This window comes from Heloderma suspectum, chromosome 6 (assembly GCF_057233095.1).
Source record: "Heloderma suspectum isolate Gila_16-S chromosome 6, 16-S_ref, whole genome shotgun sequence".
Classification (NCBI taxonomy): domain Eukaryota; kingdom Metazoa; phylum Chordata; class Lepidosauria; order Squamata; family Helodermatidae; genus Heloderma; species Heloderma suspectum.
Genome location: NC_139463.1, coordinates 121,667,370 through 121,686,817, shown reverse-complemented (window position 1 = coordinate 121,686,817; position 19,448 = coordinate 121,667,370). Strand labels below are relative to the sequence as shown.

The window sequence follows — 19,448 nt, the reverse complement described above, 5'->3', positions numbered from 1 at the left end:
CCTTCATTCTAACAATGATGAAAGCAGATGATGCTTGTGTGGTTTTGGGCTGAGAATTTAGGGATGGCGGAGAATTCCGCCATGGCCTCCAATGAGGCTGGATTCTTAGAATCCAGCCCCCCGGAGTCCACGGAGGAACAAAAGACTCACCTCCGCCACCCAGGGGAATCCGCACCAGCCAGATCCCACCTGCTGCCATCCATTTGCTGTCATCCGCTGCCGCCTGTCCCATCTGCTGCTGCCTGACTTCAGATGCAAATGGCATCCAGCGTAGTGGATGCCATTTGCATCCCTGCCTTTTGCTGTGATAGGCTGCGGAAAGATTTACGTAGCCTATCATGGCAAAGAGCAGGGACGCAAATAGCCTCTGCTATGCCAGATGCCATTTGTGTCTGAAGACCGGCAGTCCAGCTGCAGACGGAGCTGTCCGGCAGCTCCGCAGACTTGCCACAGAGAGAAGCAGGCCAGGGAGGAGTCCGGGGGGGGGGAACGGATTGCTTCCCCCCCCCCGTGGACCCCCCCGGTGGACTCTGAATGGTGAGTTCCATACACCACTATGAGAACTGGACTGCCATATTTAAAGCTAGAGTGCTCCTGTGCTATGTAAAAATGATATGTCATAGAATTATCTTCTGAAATAATCTTTAGTGCTTCATTTGTAGCTTGGTGACAAAGTTCTACCAGCACATCCTGGCCTTAGCATTTGCCATCAATGAGATCAACGAGAATCCCAAGTTCTTGCCCAATGTTACACTCGGGCACCACATCTACGACAGCTACTACGATGCAAGGCTGACCTATTGGACCACACTGGACCTGCTGTTTAAATCGCACAGATTTGTCCCCAACTACAAATGTGGTACCCAGAAAAACCTAATAGGTGCCATCGGTGCACTAGGATCTGATATCTCCTTCCGTATGGAAGACATTTTAAGTATCTACAAGATTCCACAGGTAAGATCTGTTCATAGAGAAGTGGGAGCATTCACAAACCACACATGACATTAACCCTTCTCTTTTCATGACACCATCACATATTGATGTTTCTTTGGCCAGGATGTGGAGGAGGGCCTTCTCTTTCATGGCGCCCACCATGTGGAATGAATGATCTTTCTACTGAGATTAGACAGACTCCTATTATGAGGTGTTTCTTCTGACAACAAAAGACACATTTGTTTGCCCATGCATTTCCTGACTGGGATCATTGCCCATTGTAATGGCATTGTAGTGTTTTATCACTGTTTATAGTTTGCATTGATTGGTTTTATTTTATCATGATTTCACTGTGTGAAGTACTATGGCAAAGCATGTTTTTAAAAAGAAAGAAAAAAACCCCCAGAAAAAAACAGTATAGATATTCTCTAAAAACAATTAAAATAAATTGTATGAGTGGTTTTGTATTTAAGAAAGAAGAGTTGGGATGAACAGAAAATTAGTTTTTGACAGATGGAAGAAGAAAGATGGGGGGGGTTTCCTTTTAAACTGCACATGGGCTTCAGATAGAGAACAAATGCGTCTAGCAGATTTCTTTACCATGACGATTTGTCTGACATTTCATCATATTCTCATATTGTTGTTGTTCAGTCGTTCAGTCGTGTCCAACTCTTCGTGACCCCATGGACCATACCACGCCAGGCCTTCCTGTCCTGTGATCCTTCCCGGAGCGTGCTCAAGTCCATATTCATTGCATCCGTGATGCTATCTAGCCATCTCATCCTCTGCCGTCCCCTTCTCCTTTTGCCTTCAGTCTTTCCCAGCATCAGGGTCTTTTCCCGAGAGTTTTCTCTTCGCATTAGGTGGCCGAAATATTGGAGCTTCAGCTTCAGGATCTGTCCTTCCAATGAGCACTCAGGCTTGATTTCCTTTAGGATTGACTGATTTGACCTCCTTGCAGTCCAGGGGACTCGTAAGAGTCTTCTCCAGCACCACACTTCGAAAGCATCAGTTCTTCGATGCTCAGCCTTCCTTATAGTCCAGCTCTCACAGCCATATGTTACTATTGGGAAAACCATAGCTTTGATTAGACGGACCTTTGTCGGCAAGGTGATGTCTCTGCTTCTGACTATGCTGTCTAGGTTGGCCATAGCTTTCCTCCCAAGGAGCAAGCGTCTTTTAATTTCAAGGCTACAGTCACTGTCTGCGGTGATCTTGGAGCCCAAGAAAGTAAAATCTGACACTGCTTCCATTTCTTCCCCTTCTATATGCCAGGAAGTGATAGGGCCAGATGCCATGATCTTCGTTTTTTTAATGTTGAGTTTCAAACCAGCTTTTGCACTCTCCTCTTTCACCCTCAACAAGAGGCTCTTGAGATCCTCTTCGCTTTCTGCCATTAGGGTGGTATCGTCTGCATATCGGAGGTTGTTGATAATTCTCCCAGCAATCTTAATTCCGACCTCTGATTCATCCAACCCGGCATTTCTCATGATGTACTCTGCATATAAGTTAAATAAGCAGGGTGACAATATGCAGCCTTGTCGTACTCCTTTCCCAATTTTGAACCACTCGGTTGTTCCATGTCTGGTTCTTACTGTTGCTTCTTGACCCTCGTACCGGTTTCTCAGGTGACAGGTAAGGTGGTCTGGTACTCCCATCACTTTAAGAATTTGCCACAGTTTGTTGTGATCCACACAATCAAAGGCTTTAGCATAGTCAATGAAGCAGAAATAGATGTTTTTCTGGAATTCTCTGGCTTTCTCTATGATCCAGCGAATGTTGGCGATTTGATCTCTAGTTCCTCTGCCTCTTCGAAACCCAGCTTGTACTTCCGGTAGTTCTCGGTTCGCATACTGCTGAAGCCTAGCTTGTAGGATTTTGAGCATCACCTTGCTGGCATGTGAAATAAGCGCAATGGTGCGGTAGTTTGAACACTCTTTGGCGTTGCCCTTCTTTGGAATTGGAATGTAAACTGACCTTTTCCAGTCTTGCGGCCATTGTTGAGTGTTCCACATTTGTTGGCATATTGAATGCAGCACTTCAACAGCATCATCTTTTAGGATTTTAAATCGCTCAGCTGGAATACTGTCATCTCCGCTAGCTTTGTTGTTACTAATGCTTCCTAAGGCCCACTTGACTTCACTCTCGAGGATGTCCGGCTCAAGTTCAGTGACCGCACTATCATGGCTACCAGGGACATTCAGATCTTTCCTGTATAGTTCTTCTGTGTATTCTTGCCACCTCTTCTTAATCTCATCTGCTTCTGTTAGGTCCCTGCCTTCTTTGTCCTTTATCATGCCCGTCTTTGCACAAAACATTCCCTTGAGATCTCCGATTTTCTTGAAGAGATCTCTAATCTTTCCCATTTTGTTGTTTTCCTCGATTTCTTTGCATTGTTCATTTAAGAAGGCCTTGTTGTCTGTCCTTGCTATTCTCTGGAAATCTGCATTCAGTTGGATATATCTTCCCCTTTCTCCCTTGCTTTTCGCTTCCCTTCTTTCCTCAGCTACTTGTAAAGCCTCCTCAGACAGCTACTTTGCTTTCTTGCATTTCTTTTTCTTTGGGATGGATTGAGTTGCTGCCTCCTGAGCAATGTTATAGACCTCCGTCCATAGATCCTCAGGCACTCTGTCTATCAGGTCTAATCCCTTAAATCTATTCCTCACCTCCACTGTATATTCATAAGGGATATGATTGAGGTCATACCTGAATGGTTTAGTGGTTTTCCCTACGTTCTTCAATTTAAGCCAAATTTTTGCAACAAGAAGCTCATGATCTGAGCCACAGTCAGCTCCAGGTCTTGTTTTGACTGACTGTATAGAGCTTCTCCATCTTTGGCTGCAAAGGACATAATCAATCTGATTTCGATATTGACCATCTGGTGATGTCCTTGTGTAGAGTCGTCTCTTGTGCTGTTGAAAAAGAGTGTTTGCTATGATCAGCATGTTCTCTTGGCAAAACTCTATTAGCTTTTGTCCTGTTTCATTTTGTACACCAAGGCCATGCCTGCCTGTTATCCTGGTGATTTCTTGATTTCCTACTTTAGCATTCCAATCCCCTATGATGAAGAGGACATCTTTGTTTGTTGTTAGTTCTAGAAGGTGTTGTAGGTCTTCATAGAACCGATCAACCTCCGCTTCTTCGGCCTCAGTGGTTGGGGCATAGACTTGAATTACTGTGATGTTGAATGGTTTGCCTTGGATTCGTACTGAGATCATTCTATCATTTTTGAGATTGTACCCCAGTACTGCTTTTCCCACCTTTTTGTTGACTTTGAGTACTACTCCATTTCTTCTAAGGGATTCTTGCCCACAATAGTAGATATGATGGTCACCTGAATTAAATTCGCCCATGCCTTTCCATTTTAGTTTGCTGATCCCCAATATGTCGATGTTCAGTCTTGCCATCTCATGTTTGACCACCTCCAGCTTACCTTGATTCATTGATCTGACATTCAAAGTTCCTAAACAACATTGTTCTTTACAGCATCGGATTTTCTTTTCACCACCAGACACATCCACAGCTGAGTGTCCTTTCGGCTTTGGCCCAGCCGCTTCACTCTTTCTGGTGCTACTTGGAAATACCCTCTGCTCTTCCCCAGTAGTATATTGGACACCTCCTGACCTGAGGGGCTCATCTTCCGGCGTCATATCTTTTTAGCCTTGTGATACGTTCCATGGGGTTTTCTTGGCAAGAATACTGGAGTGGGTTGCCATTTCCTTCTCCAGTGGACCACATTTTGTCAGAACTCTCTGCCATGACCTGTCCGTCTTGGGTGGCCCTGAACGGCATAGCTTATGGCTTCATTGAGTTACGCAAGCCCCTTCGCCACAACAAGGCAGTGATAATTCTCATATTATAGAATATAAAATCTTTCAATGTTAACACTGTAAACCTTACCCCAGACAGACAGTCAGAGCAGGATTTTGCTTCACCTGTTATTAATTGCATAATAGGGCGCTTACATATACATGCAATACACATCTTAATCCCTCTAAAGGATATGACCATTCCCTTTTAGCTCACCTATGGCTCATTTGCCCTAGCAGAGAGTGATACAATGGAGGTTGCTTCCTTTTATCGCATGGTTCCAAATGAAGCCTATCAGTATAAGGGGATAATCCACTTGCTTCAGCATTTCAGATGGATGTGGGTTGGCCTCTTTGTTATAGACGATGAGAGTGGAGAACATTTCTTGCAGGCCATGGAGTCATTGCTTTCCCAGAACGGAATCTGTTCAGCCTTTGCAGCAAGGATCCCAAAACAAGGCCATTTGTTTGACATTAATGGATTAAATGGTTTGGCCGCAGATGTATGTCTACCTTTAATGGATAGGAAAGCGAGAGCATGTGTCATCTATGATGAAACTTTGACCATTATGTGGCTGAGCACCTTAGTGAACATAGCAGATCCCGAATACTATGAAACTACAACTATCGGAAAGGTATGGATTATGACAGCCCAGACTGATTTTACAGTAATGGGCATTATAAATTGGGATTTTAAAATATTCCAAGGGACTCTTTCCTTTGCCATTCATTCTGATAAACCTCTAGGATTCCTGACATATCTTCAGAACATAACACCTGACTGGACACAAGGAGATGGTTTTCTCAAGGACTTCTGGGAACAAGCCTTTGACTGCTCACTTTCAAATCCCAGCATGCCAACAAAGGGTGATAAAAGATGTACTGGGGAGGAGAGGCTGGAGAACCTCTCTGAATCTGTTTTTGAAATTCATATGACTGGCCACAGCTACAGTGTCTATAATGCCATCTATGCAATAGCACATACTTTGCATGACGTCATCTTATCTAGATCCCAAGACAGAACAATAGACAAAGATAAAAGACATGAGCTTCCTCATCTCCAGCCTTGGCAGGTAATGTCTCCACAATGAAATGGCCTTGTTCATTACCCTGAATATATCAGTGTATGGTGAAACAGCATCACCCTTTCTCCTCCATGAATAATAACAAGTTAAATTGGCTTCTTCTTCTTTTTTAACATAGGGTATAATTTTCCAAATGTCCTCCTTCTTGGAGCCTAGACAAAGGAAAGCAACGCTTTGCCTTCTTCCACTACAGATCTAGGCTGCATATATGTTACAGGAAACTTCCTAAAGCTTTATTAGCAGGGAAACATTCATGGAAATTGTGGCATAAAAATTATGGGTTAGATTCAGATTGTGGTGCATGTGGCTGGGCTAATGGAAGTAGACTTCACCACAAGAACCTATCTAGGCTGCTGGGTTTTATTCTTGTTGTACTGTTATTTTGTGTTTTTAAAGTTTTAATATTTTATATTGTTTTATTCTGCACTTTGTGGTTTTTATTCTGTGAATCACCCAAAGAGCTTTGGCTATTGGGTAGTATAGAAATAAATAAATAAATGAATGAATAATTAAAAAATATCTAGTAAGCTAAATATTCTACACAGAGGGATCGGGGACCCTGCTGAATGTGGCACTGTGTGCCATGGGGATTCATTCTGTTCATGGAAGGTAGATACTAGATACCAACTGGTCATGTTGTATTGTATGTTGTGTGTTTGTTTCTTTCCTTTTTTCAACTAGCTCCATCCATTTCTTCAAGGCATTTCATTTAACAACTCCATTGGAGAAACCATATCATTTAATGACAAGAGGGAGATGGTAACTGGGTTTGATATAATGAACATGGTCACTTTTCCAAACAACTCCTTCCATAGAGTCAAAGTTGGAAGGGTGTATCCCAATGCTCTTGAAGGGAAAGAATTCATCATTAATGAAGATATAATTGAGTGGCACAGGAGCTTTAACCAGGTGTGCTTTCTGGGGTATCCTTCTTGAGGGCTACTCCATTATGAGGAGGGAGAATTCTTTTGATGCATACAGTTATCCTGTCATGGGCGATTGAGCTCTGTAATACACTCATTAGGTATGTGGATGAAATTTGTCAAGGCCAACTTTTTGTACAAACACCAAATTCAGATCCACCTAAAGTCAACTGGAATGAAGTTCTGCATCAATAACCACACTTTTCACAATTTTGTGATCTTGATTGAAAGTAGGAATGTGTATATTGAGGGGAAGTGTGCACAAAAATGCATTGTATTTGGGGGAAATGCTTGCAAAAAAACTAGGAAAATTGTGTACAACAATTTGTGCACATTAGTTAATTTCTGCACATTAGGAAAAAATATACACCAAAGGGCATGTGCATTTTTGTGTGGACTATTTTGTGACCAATTCAGCCGCATTCAAAAACTGATGCAAAGGCAGGCTGAAATGGGCTTGCAATTGCAGAAAGGAGAGATGCGGTGAAACACAGATTTTAAGATTTGCCCATGTCTAGCCAGTCAGTGCCACGTACCACATGAAAAATCTAAAGACAGATGTAGAATTACAGTGGTAACTACCTCTGTTCCTGAAAACATTTGAAAAGATGCTTATATTTTTTCATACAAGTTAAAGGTTTGTTCACACACACACACACACACAACTTGTCTCTGTCTCTGTCTCTGTCTCCATCTGTCTGTCTGTCTGTCTGTCTCTCTGTCTTGCCTGCCTGCCTGCCCGCCCATCCATCCATCCATCCATCCATCCATCCATCTATCTATCTATCTATCTATCTATCTATCTATCTATCTATCTATCTATCTATCATCTATCTATCTCATCTGCCTGCCACAAGAGCATGCTGTCAGATCTTTCAGTTTTCCACCCAGCCTGCAGGTGTTCTGTTTGTTTGTTTGTTTTGTTTGTTTGTCAGTCAGCCTACAAACACAAAAAAATCTACCTTCCCCCATCCTAAACTTATTTCATGTTTATGAATAGGTGTGTCCCCTTTCTGTGTGTAGTGACTCCTGCCAGGTTGGTCATCAGAAGAGAAAGAAGGAAGGGGAGAAGTTTTGCTGCTACGATTGTGCTCCATGTCCAGAAGGGAAGGTTTCCCATCAAACTGGTAGGCAATGTAAGTATATCAACATATGCTGGTATGCAAGTCTAATAGTAGTGGGTATTCATGAAATGGCAAGTTAAGATGATGTTCCTGTAACGTTTTGGGTTTTTCTACAGAGACGTGATAGGCTACATAAAGTCTTACGTAGCCTATCATGGCTGGGTAAAAAAAAAAAAACGCGTACGCAAATGGCAGCGGCTATGGCTGCCGCCATTTGTGTTCCTTATTTTTCACCGTCTTAGTCCATGTAAATATTTACGTAGGCTAAAAGGGCGAATCAAAAAGGGACGCAAATAGCGCCCACTATGCTATTTGCATTCCCCTTTAATTTTGTCGTAATAGTATACATAAATATTTACGTAGACTAAGATGGCGATAAATAAGGAACGCAAATGGCAGCGGCAGTAGCCCCCACCATTTGCGTACGCGTTTTTTTTTTAACCCAGCCGTGATAGGCAACGTAAGTCTTTACAAAGCCTATCACATCTCTGTAAAAAAAAACAAAAAACGACAAGACTGCAAATGGTGGTGGCGGCAGCTGGTCGGAAGACCAGCCACCGCCGGAGCTGCCGCCAGAGCCGCCACCGCCCGGAACATCCGCCCCAGGTAAGTCTCATCCCGGGGGGGGGGATCCATGGGGGCGGGGGGGCAGGCCATTCCGCCACAGATTTCCAGGGGCCGAATGCACTAGCATTCGGCCTCACCCAGATCCATGGCGGAATTCTCTGACATCCCTACTTCAAACACAATTATTTTCTGTATTGTCAGCCAAGACATTTATCTCTGAGACATCAAGTGATAAGTAAGTATGATATGAGTGATAGAAATGAATTAGGGATGTATGAGAAATGTCTTTCAGTTCATTTTTGATAAGGCATGTGTGAATGTGAACCAGCCAAATTTGAGCTCGCTGAAGTTCTCCAAACTCCATCTTGAAGCTCGTTCTGACTGGACTCCATATCATATTGCTTGCTTGCTTGTTTGTTTGTATGAAAACCCATGCATACTTTTATCCATGTATTTCCAAAAATACTCATCAATTTTATGAATCTGTGAAATGAACACATTCTTCTCCCATTAATTAAGTGTATTTGTGCACACTTTTCAAAACTACATATTTTTTTCATGCACACTTTTCAAATGCACGCATGCTGGTGAACACATTATTTGGATCTGTACATCCCTTTGCAAGCTTGGAAATGTCTGGACTTTGACCACATATTAAGTGTGAGTCTGTTTTTGTGTTCAGTCCAGAAGGCGAGAAATGGGAAAATCCTGATGAAATACAAAGTGAAACTAATTTCTCATACATACCTATTATTGATCAAGATTGCCTGAGTTCACACCTTCTGGAATGAACATGGTGAACAACTCTTTAGCTCATGACAACAGTGCTATTCAAGCATGATTAAAGGTTGGCAGACTCACCATGCAAGCAGGAACAGAGCAGTGCTGAGTTGCCCACTGGCTTGACCAGGGAGCTGAACATTGTGGCGAAGTGACGGTGGTTCACAGACAGGAGGCTGGGAGGCTGAGTTGGGGGGAGGGTCTGCCAGGCTCCACCCCCCTCTTGGAATCCCACAACATCCCTTGCACCAGTCAGTGAAACTCAGTACATTGGAACCAGAATTAGGGATGTACGAAAGTGACTCACCTTTCTGTGGATTCTGTCCATGGGGGGGGAGGCGTTCCGTCCCTCCCCCCGGAATCCTCGATGTGGGGGAGGTGATCTGGTCCTCCCCCCTGGAATCCTTGACGGCCAGCTGTGCTCCGTGGCAGCTCTGTGGAGCAGCCGGCCAGGCCCAGGCCAGGGATGTCCACAGCCGGATTTCCGGCTGCGGAGGGCTCTGGGTTAAAAAAGAAAAAAACGCGTATGCAAATGGCGGTGGCAACGGCTGCTGCCATTTGCGTTCCTTATTTTTTGCTGTCTTAGTCTACGTCAATATTTACATAGACTAAGACAAAGAAAAGAAAGGGGAACGCAAATAGCGTAGTGGGCACTATTTGTGTTCCCCTTTCTTTTCTTCGTCTTAGTCTATGTAAATATTGACGTAGACTAAGACGGCAAAAAATAAGGAACACAAATGGCGGCGGCTGTAGCCGCCGCCATTTGCGTATGTGGTTTTTTTTTTTAAACCCAGATGTGATAGGCTACATAAGTCTTTACGTAGCCTATCACGTCTATGGGGGGGGGGAGACACAGACTGCAAATGGGGGCAGAGACAGCCATTCGGAAGACCAGCCGCCACCACCGCCGAAGCCGCCACTGGAGCCGCCGCCGTCCGGAACATCCGCCCCAGGTAAGTCTCGTCCCGGGGGGGGATCCGCAGGGGGTGGGGGGGTGGCAGGCCATTCCACGATGGATTTCGGGGGGCTGAATGCACTGGCATTCAGCCTCACCGAGATCCGTCACTGAATTATCTGAGATCCCTAACCAGAATGTCTCCAAAAATCTTCACCACAGGGTTGAAGCTCTTATCCTTATTATGTTTTACATGGTGGAGTTGAGATTGTTATGCCTCCTTTCTTTTTTCAGATATGGCTGGCTGTTCCAAATGTCCAGAAAATGAGTATCCAACCCAGAACCAAGATGGATGCATCCCTAAAAGTATCTCCTTTCTGTCTTATGAAGAACCCTTAGGGATCAGTTTAGCTTCAGTTGCTGTTTTATTCTCCCTGATCGCAGTGCTGGTGATAGGAACTTTTATTAAGCACAGAGACACCCCCATAGTCAAAGCCAACAACCGGCATCTCACCTACACACTTCTCATCTCCCTGCTGCTTAGCTTCCTCTCTTCTTTTTTATTCCTTGGCCAGCCTGGGAAAGTGACATGTTTTCTACAACAATCTGCTTTTGGCATCATCTTCTCTATGTCTGTTTCTTGTGTCTTGGCCAAAACGATCACTGTCCTTCTAGCTTTCATGGCTACCAAACCAGGGTCCATTGTAAGGAAGTGGGTGGGGAAACGACTACCCAACTGTATTGTCCTTTCTTGCTCCCTCATTCAAGCTGGCATTTGTTTGGTATGGCTTGGAACCTCTGCCCCATTCCCAGATTTAGACATGCACTCGGTGACTAAGGAAATAATTGTGCAATGTAATTCAGGGTCTGTCATCATGTTTTACTGTGTCCTGGGCTACATGGGACTTCTGGCCATCATCAGCTTCACAGTGGCTTTCCTTGCTAGGAAGTTGCCTGATAGTTTTAACGAAGCTAAGTTTATCACCTTCAGTATGCTGATGTTTTGCAGTGTTTGGTTATCTTTTGTTCCAACCTACCTGAGCACCAAGGGGAAATACACAGTAGGTGTGGAGATCTTCTCTATCTTAGCCTCTAGTGCCAGCTTACTGGGGTGTATCTTTTTCCCCAAATGCTACATTATTTTGCTGAGGCCTGAGTTGAACAATAAGGAGCAGCTAATAAGAAGAAAGTCTTGAGTAGCCTGTGTTTAGGGATGGCACTGGTGCCCGGTTGGGGCTCAAAGCACAGTGTGAAATAGCCAGCTTACCCCTGCCCATCAGCACAAGTCTGCAAGCCCCAGCCCTTGCCCGCCTCAGTACTCACCAAGTTGTGCAAGTGCATGGGTGTTCGCTCCCTCAGCAATCATCATTTGCCACTCAAATGGCTGCTTGTTCTTTTCCATAGGATTCCCTTCTATACAAATGGGGGCTTTAACAGGGCTATGTCTGTGATGTTACAGGCATTTGCATAGGGATGTCAGAGAATTCTGCCACGGATCTCAGTGAGGCCGAATGCCAGTGCATTCGGCCCCCAACTCCGTGGCAGAATGGCCTGCCCCCCCTGCCCCCCCATGAATCCCCCCCGGGACGAGACTCACCTGGGGCGGATCATCTGGGCGGTGGCGGCTCCGGCAGCAGCTCCGGCGGTGGCTCTGGCTGCAGCTTCGGCGGCGGCTTCGGCGGTGGCGGCCAGTCTTCTGACTGGCTGCTGGGGCCGCCATTTCCAGGCTTGTGTAAAAAAAAAAAAAAAGACATGATAGGCTACATAACGATTTACATAGCCTATCATGGCTAGGTTAAAAAAAAAAAAGACGTGATAGGCTACGTAAATCTTTACATAGCCTATCATGGTTGGGTGGGTTAAAAAAACCCAAAAAACGTGTATTGACGTAGGCTAAAACGGGGAATCAAAAAGGGATGCAAATAGCGCCCGCTATGCTATTTGCGTTCCCCTTTATTTTCGCCATCATCGTCTACGTAAATATTTACGTAGATCAAGAGGGCAAAAGTAAGGGACGCAAATGGCGGCGGCCGTCGCCGTTGCCATTTGCGTACGCGGTTGTTGGTTTTTTTAACCCACCCAGCCATGATAGGCTAGGTAAAGATTTACGTAGCCTATCACGTCGTGTTTTTTTTAAACCTAGTCATGATAGGCTACATAAATCTTTACATAGCCTATCATGTCTTTCTTTTTCTTTTTTTTCCCTTTTTTTTTACAAGAGTGGAAATGGTGGCAGCGGCAGCCGGTGGGAAGACCAGCTGCCACACCGCCACCGCTGGAGCCGCTGCCAGAGCCACCACCGCCCCAAAGATCCACCCTAGGTGAGTCTTGTCCCAGGGGGCATCCATGGGCTGGCGGGGTGGCGGCAGGCCATCCTGCCACAGAGTTTGGGGGGGCAAATGCACATAGTGTGTGCACATAGACTTATATTCAAAAAGCTCTGTGACTCACCCAGGCAGGAGGAGGTGGAGGTGTAGCACACACACCCCACCTCTCTAGCTGTCTCCTCCTCATGAGCAGGAGATGGCTAGCAGTCCTTGACAGCTGAGCAGGCAGGAGGTGGCAGCGGAGTGGGGCCGAGAGCTATCACTTTTGGCTGTCAGAGTTTTTGTGGAAAAATCAAATTTCAGCTGCACCTAGCACAAAAAGTACCTGGCCAAGCTGTCTGAAATTTGACAGGTGGGATCCCCTCCATGTTGGCAGAGAGTCCCCCACGTTTCATGTATTTACCATGAACTTTGAAAAATTTATGGCCATTAGTGTTTTTCCATGCAAGTGAATGGGAAAACGCCCAAACCGAGTGATCTGGATATCCGAGTCTCACTTCGGATCTGGAACCGAGTTGAAGCAGAGGGGTCTGAATTGGTCCAAGACAAAATGCAACTGATCCTCAGGATCTGAAGCAGCATCCAAAGCAAAGCAGGGGGTCCATGCACAGCCTTAATTTTTACACATATGCCTGCCTATAAATTGAGATTAGTATTGGTGATCAATTTCCGTCTGAACCTACCTTCTGAGGATAGGCAGGATGCAACCAGGGACAGAGTATTTTTTCTGTCTTTGGAATGCCTGCTCTGAAGCATTTCTGCACCAGCAACAAGGTCAGGTCAAGTTTTGGGGGTGCCCTTAGGCAATAGGACCACCTCCTGAATGAGTGCACCTCCACTGTCTTACTCCCCGTTTATGTATCATTTCACGCTGGACCCAATCTGAACTGCTGTCCAGAAGGATAGGGCCACCTGCGTGGAGATTGTTGCCCCTTCTCCTTGCTCTTATATGCTAAGACAGCACAGGTAAGCAGGAAGCAACAGCAAGAGGGAGGAGCAAAGCCAGGGAGTCTAGGGTTCAGCAATCCCTCCCTCCCTGCTAGGTTGTGGGCCTCAAGAGATCAACAACTGCCCAACAATGCCAACCCCTGACACCAACCCTGCCAGGCAAGGACATTTGCATTTTCCAAGTTCTTTTTTCACAGCAGGGGAAGTTAACATGATTCTTTTCATGTGATGATGGAATGTGTTTGCATATATGTTTGTGTTTTTTGTTTTGTTTTTACAACTCTGCATTTCTTAAAAACCATGGTTTTTTATGTTGATGTTTTTTAATTGTTTTTACTGATAGCTAGCCAACCTGAAAGTACAATACTGTATATATTTACTAGGAAGTAAGCCTAATTGATTTTAATGGGCCTGATTCTTCACTAATATGCATGTGATTGTATCCTGGAGGCTTATTGCTGAAAAGCAGGATATACATTCTGTAAAGCAGGATATACATTCTATAAAGGAATAAATAATTCATCATAGGTACTACTTCACAGGAGAAAAACTCCCAAATGTCAGTGAATTATAAAAATTGTTTCACTCAACGAAATGAAAGATGGATCGAAGTTGTTAGTCCCATACATTCCTTTCCCTTCCTCCTGTACTTGCTTGGCTTGATGATTTCCTAGCAATTTGCATCTCTCTGGAACCCCTTGGTTACTACAGGCAAATCGTTGTTCACTGTTCTATGGGATACTTTGAGATGAGTAGCAGTCAGCTGAACAGGCTTATCTTCATTATCTGTCTCCAGTGAGGTCTACTTGCCAGTATAGCAGATAGGGATGGCAGAGAATTCCACCGTGGATTCCAGTGAGACTGGATTCTTTAGAATCCGCCTCCCCGGAATCCATGGCGGAATGGCCTCCTGCCCCCCGCCCTGCCCCGGCGGAATCTCCTGGGACGGAACTTACCTAGGGTGGATGCGACGGATTCGGCAGTGGCAGCGGTGGTGGTTCCGGCTCTGGCAGTGGCGGCTCCGGCGGCTGGTCTCCTGGTCGGCCATGGCCGGGCTGCTGCAGCCACCATTGGCGTCCTTGCAGCTGTGATAGGCTATGTAAGAATTTAAGTAGCCTATCATGGCTAACCCCCCCCCAAAAAAACCCAGAATACGCAAATGGCAGCAGCTATGGCGCCTGCCATTTGTGTTCCCTATATTTCACCATTCTAGCCTACGTAAATATTTACATAGGCTAGAATGGTGGGGGGGGGAAAGGAATGCAAATAGCACCCACTATGCTATTTGTGTTCCCCTTTTTTTCGCCGTAATAGCCTACGTAAATATTTACGTAGGCTAGAACGGCAAAAAATAGGGAACGCAAATGGCAGCCGCCGTAGCTATCCACCATTTGCGTACGCTGGTTTTTTTTTGGGGGGGGAGGTTAGCTGTGATAGGCTATGTAAATCCTTACATAGCCTATCATGGCAGCCTGGCTGGATGCAAATGGTGGCTGCTACGGCGGCCACCATTTGCGTCCGCAGCAACCCGTCCATGGCTGGAAATCCGGCTGCGGACGGCCCTGGCCGGCTGCTCCGCGGAGCCGCTGCGGAGCAGAGCCGGCCAGGCAGGATTCCAGGGGGGAGGACTGGATCGCCTCCCCCCCATCGAGGATTCTGGGGGGAGGGATGGAGTGCCTCCCCCCCCCACAAATCACATCCGCGAACAGGTAAGTGAATTTCGTACATCGTTACATTTCGTTACATTTTTATATCATATAAACTTCTTTATATCATATAAACTTCTTTATTTTATATAAACTTCTCTCTGGGAAGTTTACGAAGATTAAAAACCTTTAAAATAGAATAGTATACATAGGAATTTAGGATAATTTAGTTTCTGCTTGCAAGACATGTGAGCATGCATTGTTCACAACCCCAAAAATGAGCAGGAGAATGCATTCTCTGAAAATGTTCTCAGATTCTTGTAGGGATGTCAGAGAATTCCACCACGGATCCCGGTGAGGCCGAATGCCAGTGCATTCGGCTCCCCAAACTCCGTGGTGGAACAGCCTGCCCCCCCACCCCCCACGGATCCCCCCCAGGATGAGACTTACCTGGGGCAGATGTTCCGGGTGGCGGCGGCTCCGGCCGGCAGCTGCAGCGGCGGCGGCTGCAGCAGCTGGTCTTCCGACCAGCTGCCTCCGCTGCCATTTGCAGTTTTGTAAAAAACAACAGCAACAATGACATGATTGGCTACGTGAAGATTTACATAGCCTATCATGGCTGGGTTTAAAAACTAAACAAAACCGTGTACGCAAATGGCGGCGGCTACAGCCGCCGCCATTTGCATTCCTTATTTTGGGCCGTCTTAGTCTATGTAAATATTTACATAGACTATGACGGCGAAAATAAAGGGGAACGCAAATAGCGTAGCGGGCACTATTCGCATCCCCTTTTGGTTCTCTGTTTTAGCCTACATAAATATTTACATAGGCTAAAATGGTGAATCAAAAAGGGATGCAAATAGTGCCCGCTACGCTATTTGCATTCCCCTTTATTTTTGCCATCATAGTCTATGTAAATATTTACGTAGATTAAGGCGGCCAAAAATAAGGAACACAAATGGCGGCGGCCGTTGCCGCCGCCATTTGCATACGCGGGTTTTTGGGTTTTTTTTCCCCAGAGCCCTCCGTGGCCAGAAATCCGGCTGCAGATGGCTCTGGCCTGGCTGGGCCTGGCCGGCTGCTCCACGGAGCTGCCGCGGAGCACAGCCATCCATGGAGGATTCTGGGGGGGAGGAACGGAATGCCTTCCTCCCCACCACCATCAACATAATCCGCGGAAAGGTAAGTGACTTTCGTATATCCCTAAATTCTTGAACATGCGCTCATGTTCGAAAAAATATACAAATTTTGATGAGAAAGAAGTTCATAATTGCACAACTTTAAAAATGCACCATTTCATGCTTTAGTCTGTGTGGAAAATTTGCACAAATATGAGGATTTTTGTGCAACTTTCATGTTTGATCATGTTCATTTTGCACAATTTTCCCATTCTCACAAAACAAACAGAGATCTCAACTGAGTTTAAATCAAGGACAGACTAACAGCAAGCCGATGTTTGGAACACGGATGAACATGAACATTGCTTGTTCACACATCCCTAATTGCACATAATACAAAAACCATTTACATAGAAACATATAAACAGACCACACACACATACACACTTAAAATAATCAACAATAAGAAATCCCAGGACCCAATTATTTTATTTTTTTAATCAAATGCTGCCAAATGACTGAGCGAAGAGGAAGGTTTTGCCCTGGCACTGGAAGGATGATGATGTTGGCACTAGGCAGGCCTCACTGGGGAGTTTATTCCATAATCAGGAAGCCACCACTAAGAAGGCCCTCTTGCTTGTAGCCATCTTCTGAGCCTCCCTCAGAGAAGACACCTGGAGGAGGACCTTAGATGATTAGCATACTATATGAGCAGGTTCATGCTGGGAGAGATACTCCATCAGGTAGTTTGGTCCTGAGCTCTATAGGGTTTTATACATCAAATTGGGCTCAGAAACATATAGGAGATAACAGGCAGCCAGTACAATGGGTCCGAGTCAGTGTTATATGTTCAGACCTTCTGGTCCCTGTTATCTGTCCATCACATTTTGCATAAGCTGTAGCTTTTGAACCATCTTCAAAGGCAGCCCCATGTAGAGTGCATTGCAGTAATCTAAACTGGAGGTTATCAGAGCTTGGCCACTGCAGCCAGGTTATTCCTGTCCAGATTAGGGTGCAGCTGGGACAGAAACTGAAGTTGCTAGAAGGCATTCCATGCCACTGAGGCCACCTGTGCAGGGATGGCAGAGAATTTCTCCCCGAATCTCTGGGAGGCCGAATGGCAACGCATTCGGCCCCCCAAAATTGGCGGTGAAATTTTCCGCCGGCCCCCCGCCCCCCCCGGGATGGGACCTAGCTCCTGCGAATGTCCCTCGTGGCGGCGGGTCCTGGTGGCATTTCGGCGGCATTTCGGCGGGGGCGGCAGCCGGTCTTCTTACCGGCTGCCGCCGCCACCATTGCAAAACAAAAAAGTAAAGTAAAAAAATAAAATCACCCGTGATAGGCTACGTAACGATTTACTTAGCCTACCATGGTTAGATTTCCAAAGTCAGCCATGATAGGCTACGTAAATTGTCACGTAGCCTATCACGGGTGACTTTGGAAAAAAAAAAAAGCACGTATGCAAATGGCGGCGCCCAAAGTCCCTTTCGTCCATCCCTACACCTGAGCTTCAAGTGACAAAGATGGCTCCAGGAGAACACTCAAGCTAGGAACCTGCTCCTACAGGGGGAGTGTAACCCCATCCAGAACAGGTTGAGCACCCTCCAACTGACAGCAGGCTGCAGCTGGGCCAGGAATGGCAGCTGTTGATCATTAATATTTTATTTTTCCTTTGAACATTTTCTACCAGATGGGTTACTGGCTCTTGGATGCCCACTTCAGTGACATCTCTGCAAAGTTCCTGAAGTGATCATGGAGTCCTATGGACTGTGGGCACTCACATGTAGAAGATGTGGTCAGGCTGGTTTCAATGGAGGCAATCAAGAACAGCTCCTAGTATTTCAAGAAAGCCATGCCAGCAGAATGCCTAGCCATTGCAAAGCTGGTATTTGTCCAGGTTCCCCACTGCTTTTGCATTCTGTGTGTTTGCTGTAGGGATGGCGGAGAATTTCTCCCCGAAACTTCGGGGGGCCGAGTGCCAACATGTTCGGCCCCCCGAACAAGTTTCGGGGAGAAATCCTCCGCACCCCCCCTGCCCCCCGCACCCCCCCGGGATGGGACTTACCTTCGCCGAATGTCCCTCCCGGCGGCGGGTCCGGCCGGCGGTTCGGCGGGTGTTCGTGCAGGGTGGGAGCGGCAGCTGGTCTTTCGACCGGCTGCCGCCACCGCCATTCCAATAAAAGAAAAAAAAATGCCCCCATGATAGGCTACGTGACGATTAACGTAGCCTATCACAGCTAGATCTGCAAAGTCAGCCGTGATAGGCTACGTAAATCGTCACGTAGCCTATCACGGGTGACTTAAAAAAAAAAAAAAAGCACGTACGGATAATGGCGGCCCCCATAGGGAGCCGCCATTCGCGTTCCTTATTTGGTCGCTGTAGTCTACGTAAAGATTTACGTAGACTACGGCAAAAATTACGTAGACTACGGCGTTCCTTATTTTTGCCGTAGTCTACGTAAAGATTTACGTAGACTACAGCGACCAAATAAGGAACGCGAATGGCGGCTCCCTATGGGGGCCGCCATTAGCGTACGCGCTTTTTTTTTTTAAAGTCATCCGTGATAGGCTATATGACGATTAACGTAGCCTATCACAGCTGACTTTGCAGATCTAGCCGTGATAGGCTACGTTAATCATCACGTAGCCTATCACGGGGGCATTTAAAAAAAAAAAAAAAACTTTCGAGTTCGTGACCAGGCGAGGCGGGAAGCCTCCCCCCCGGCCTGAATTTCAGCTGGGGTGAGGCGGGAAGCCTCCCCCCCTGGCCTGAACTTCGCGGGGGGAGCAGCAAAGCGCCTCCCCCCCACCGCGAACAAGCTTCGACGAAAGGTAAGTGACTTTCGTCCACCCCTAGTTTCCTGGCACAGTAATTTGTCTACTGAGTCAAACTTTGGGAATTATTTTTGAAATCCCATAGAAAAGAGGAGGCTGGGTGAGAAATATTTGCATATTCTTGTTGTTGTTTAGTCATTAAGTCGTGTCCAACTCTTCGTGACCCCATGGACCATAGCACGCCAGGCCTTCCTGTCCTCCGCTCTTTCCCGGAGTGTGCTCAAATTCATATTCATTGCATCGGTGATGCTATCTAGCCATCTCATCCTCTGCCATCCCCTTCTCCTTTTGCCTTCAATCTTTCCCAGCATCAGGGTCTTTTCCAATGACTTTTCTCTTCGCATTAGGTGGCCAAAATATTTGAGCTTCAGCTTCAGTATCTGTCCTTCCAATGAGCACTCAGGCTTGATTTCCTTTAGTATGGACTGATTTGACCTCCTTGCAGTCCAGGGGACTCG

General features: G+C 46.0%; 1 protein-coding gene across 1 annotated transcript; it reads left to right on the top strand.

Moving 5' to 3' along the window:
- The first annotated feature begins 669 nt into the window (after positions 1 to 669).
- LOC146342935 (vomeronasal type-2 receptor 26-like) lies at positions 670 to 11,312 on the top strand. The gene is made up of 5 exons (XM_084808083.1): positions 670 to 954; positions 4,955 to 5,815; positions 6,509 to 6,736; positions 7,751 to 7,877; positions 10,411 to 11,312. Exons 1-5 carry the CDS (start codon positions 919 to 921, stop codon positions 11,310 to 11,312), a joined length of 2,154 nt encoding a protein of 717 aa, XP_084664209.1. The 5' UTR covers positions 670 to 918.
- The last annotated feature ends 8,136 nt before the right edge of the window (positions 11,313 to 19,448 follow it).

Bases quoted from the DNA above. Each gene is read 5' to 3' on its own strand.
- LOC146342935 (XM_084808083.1), top strand. From the start codon at position 919: ATGGAAGACATTTTAAGTATCTACAAGATTCCACAG. The intron at 955-4,954 runs GTAAGATCTGTT...ATTCCCTTTTAG, and splicing joins GTATCTACAAGATTCCACAG to CTCACCTATGGCTCATTTGC. The intron at 5,816-6,508 runs GTAATGTCTCCA...TTTTTCAACTAG, and splicing joins CTCATCTCCAGCCTTGGCAG to CTCCATCCATTTCTTCAAGG.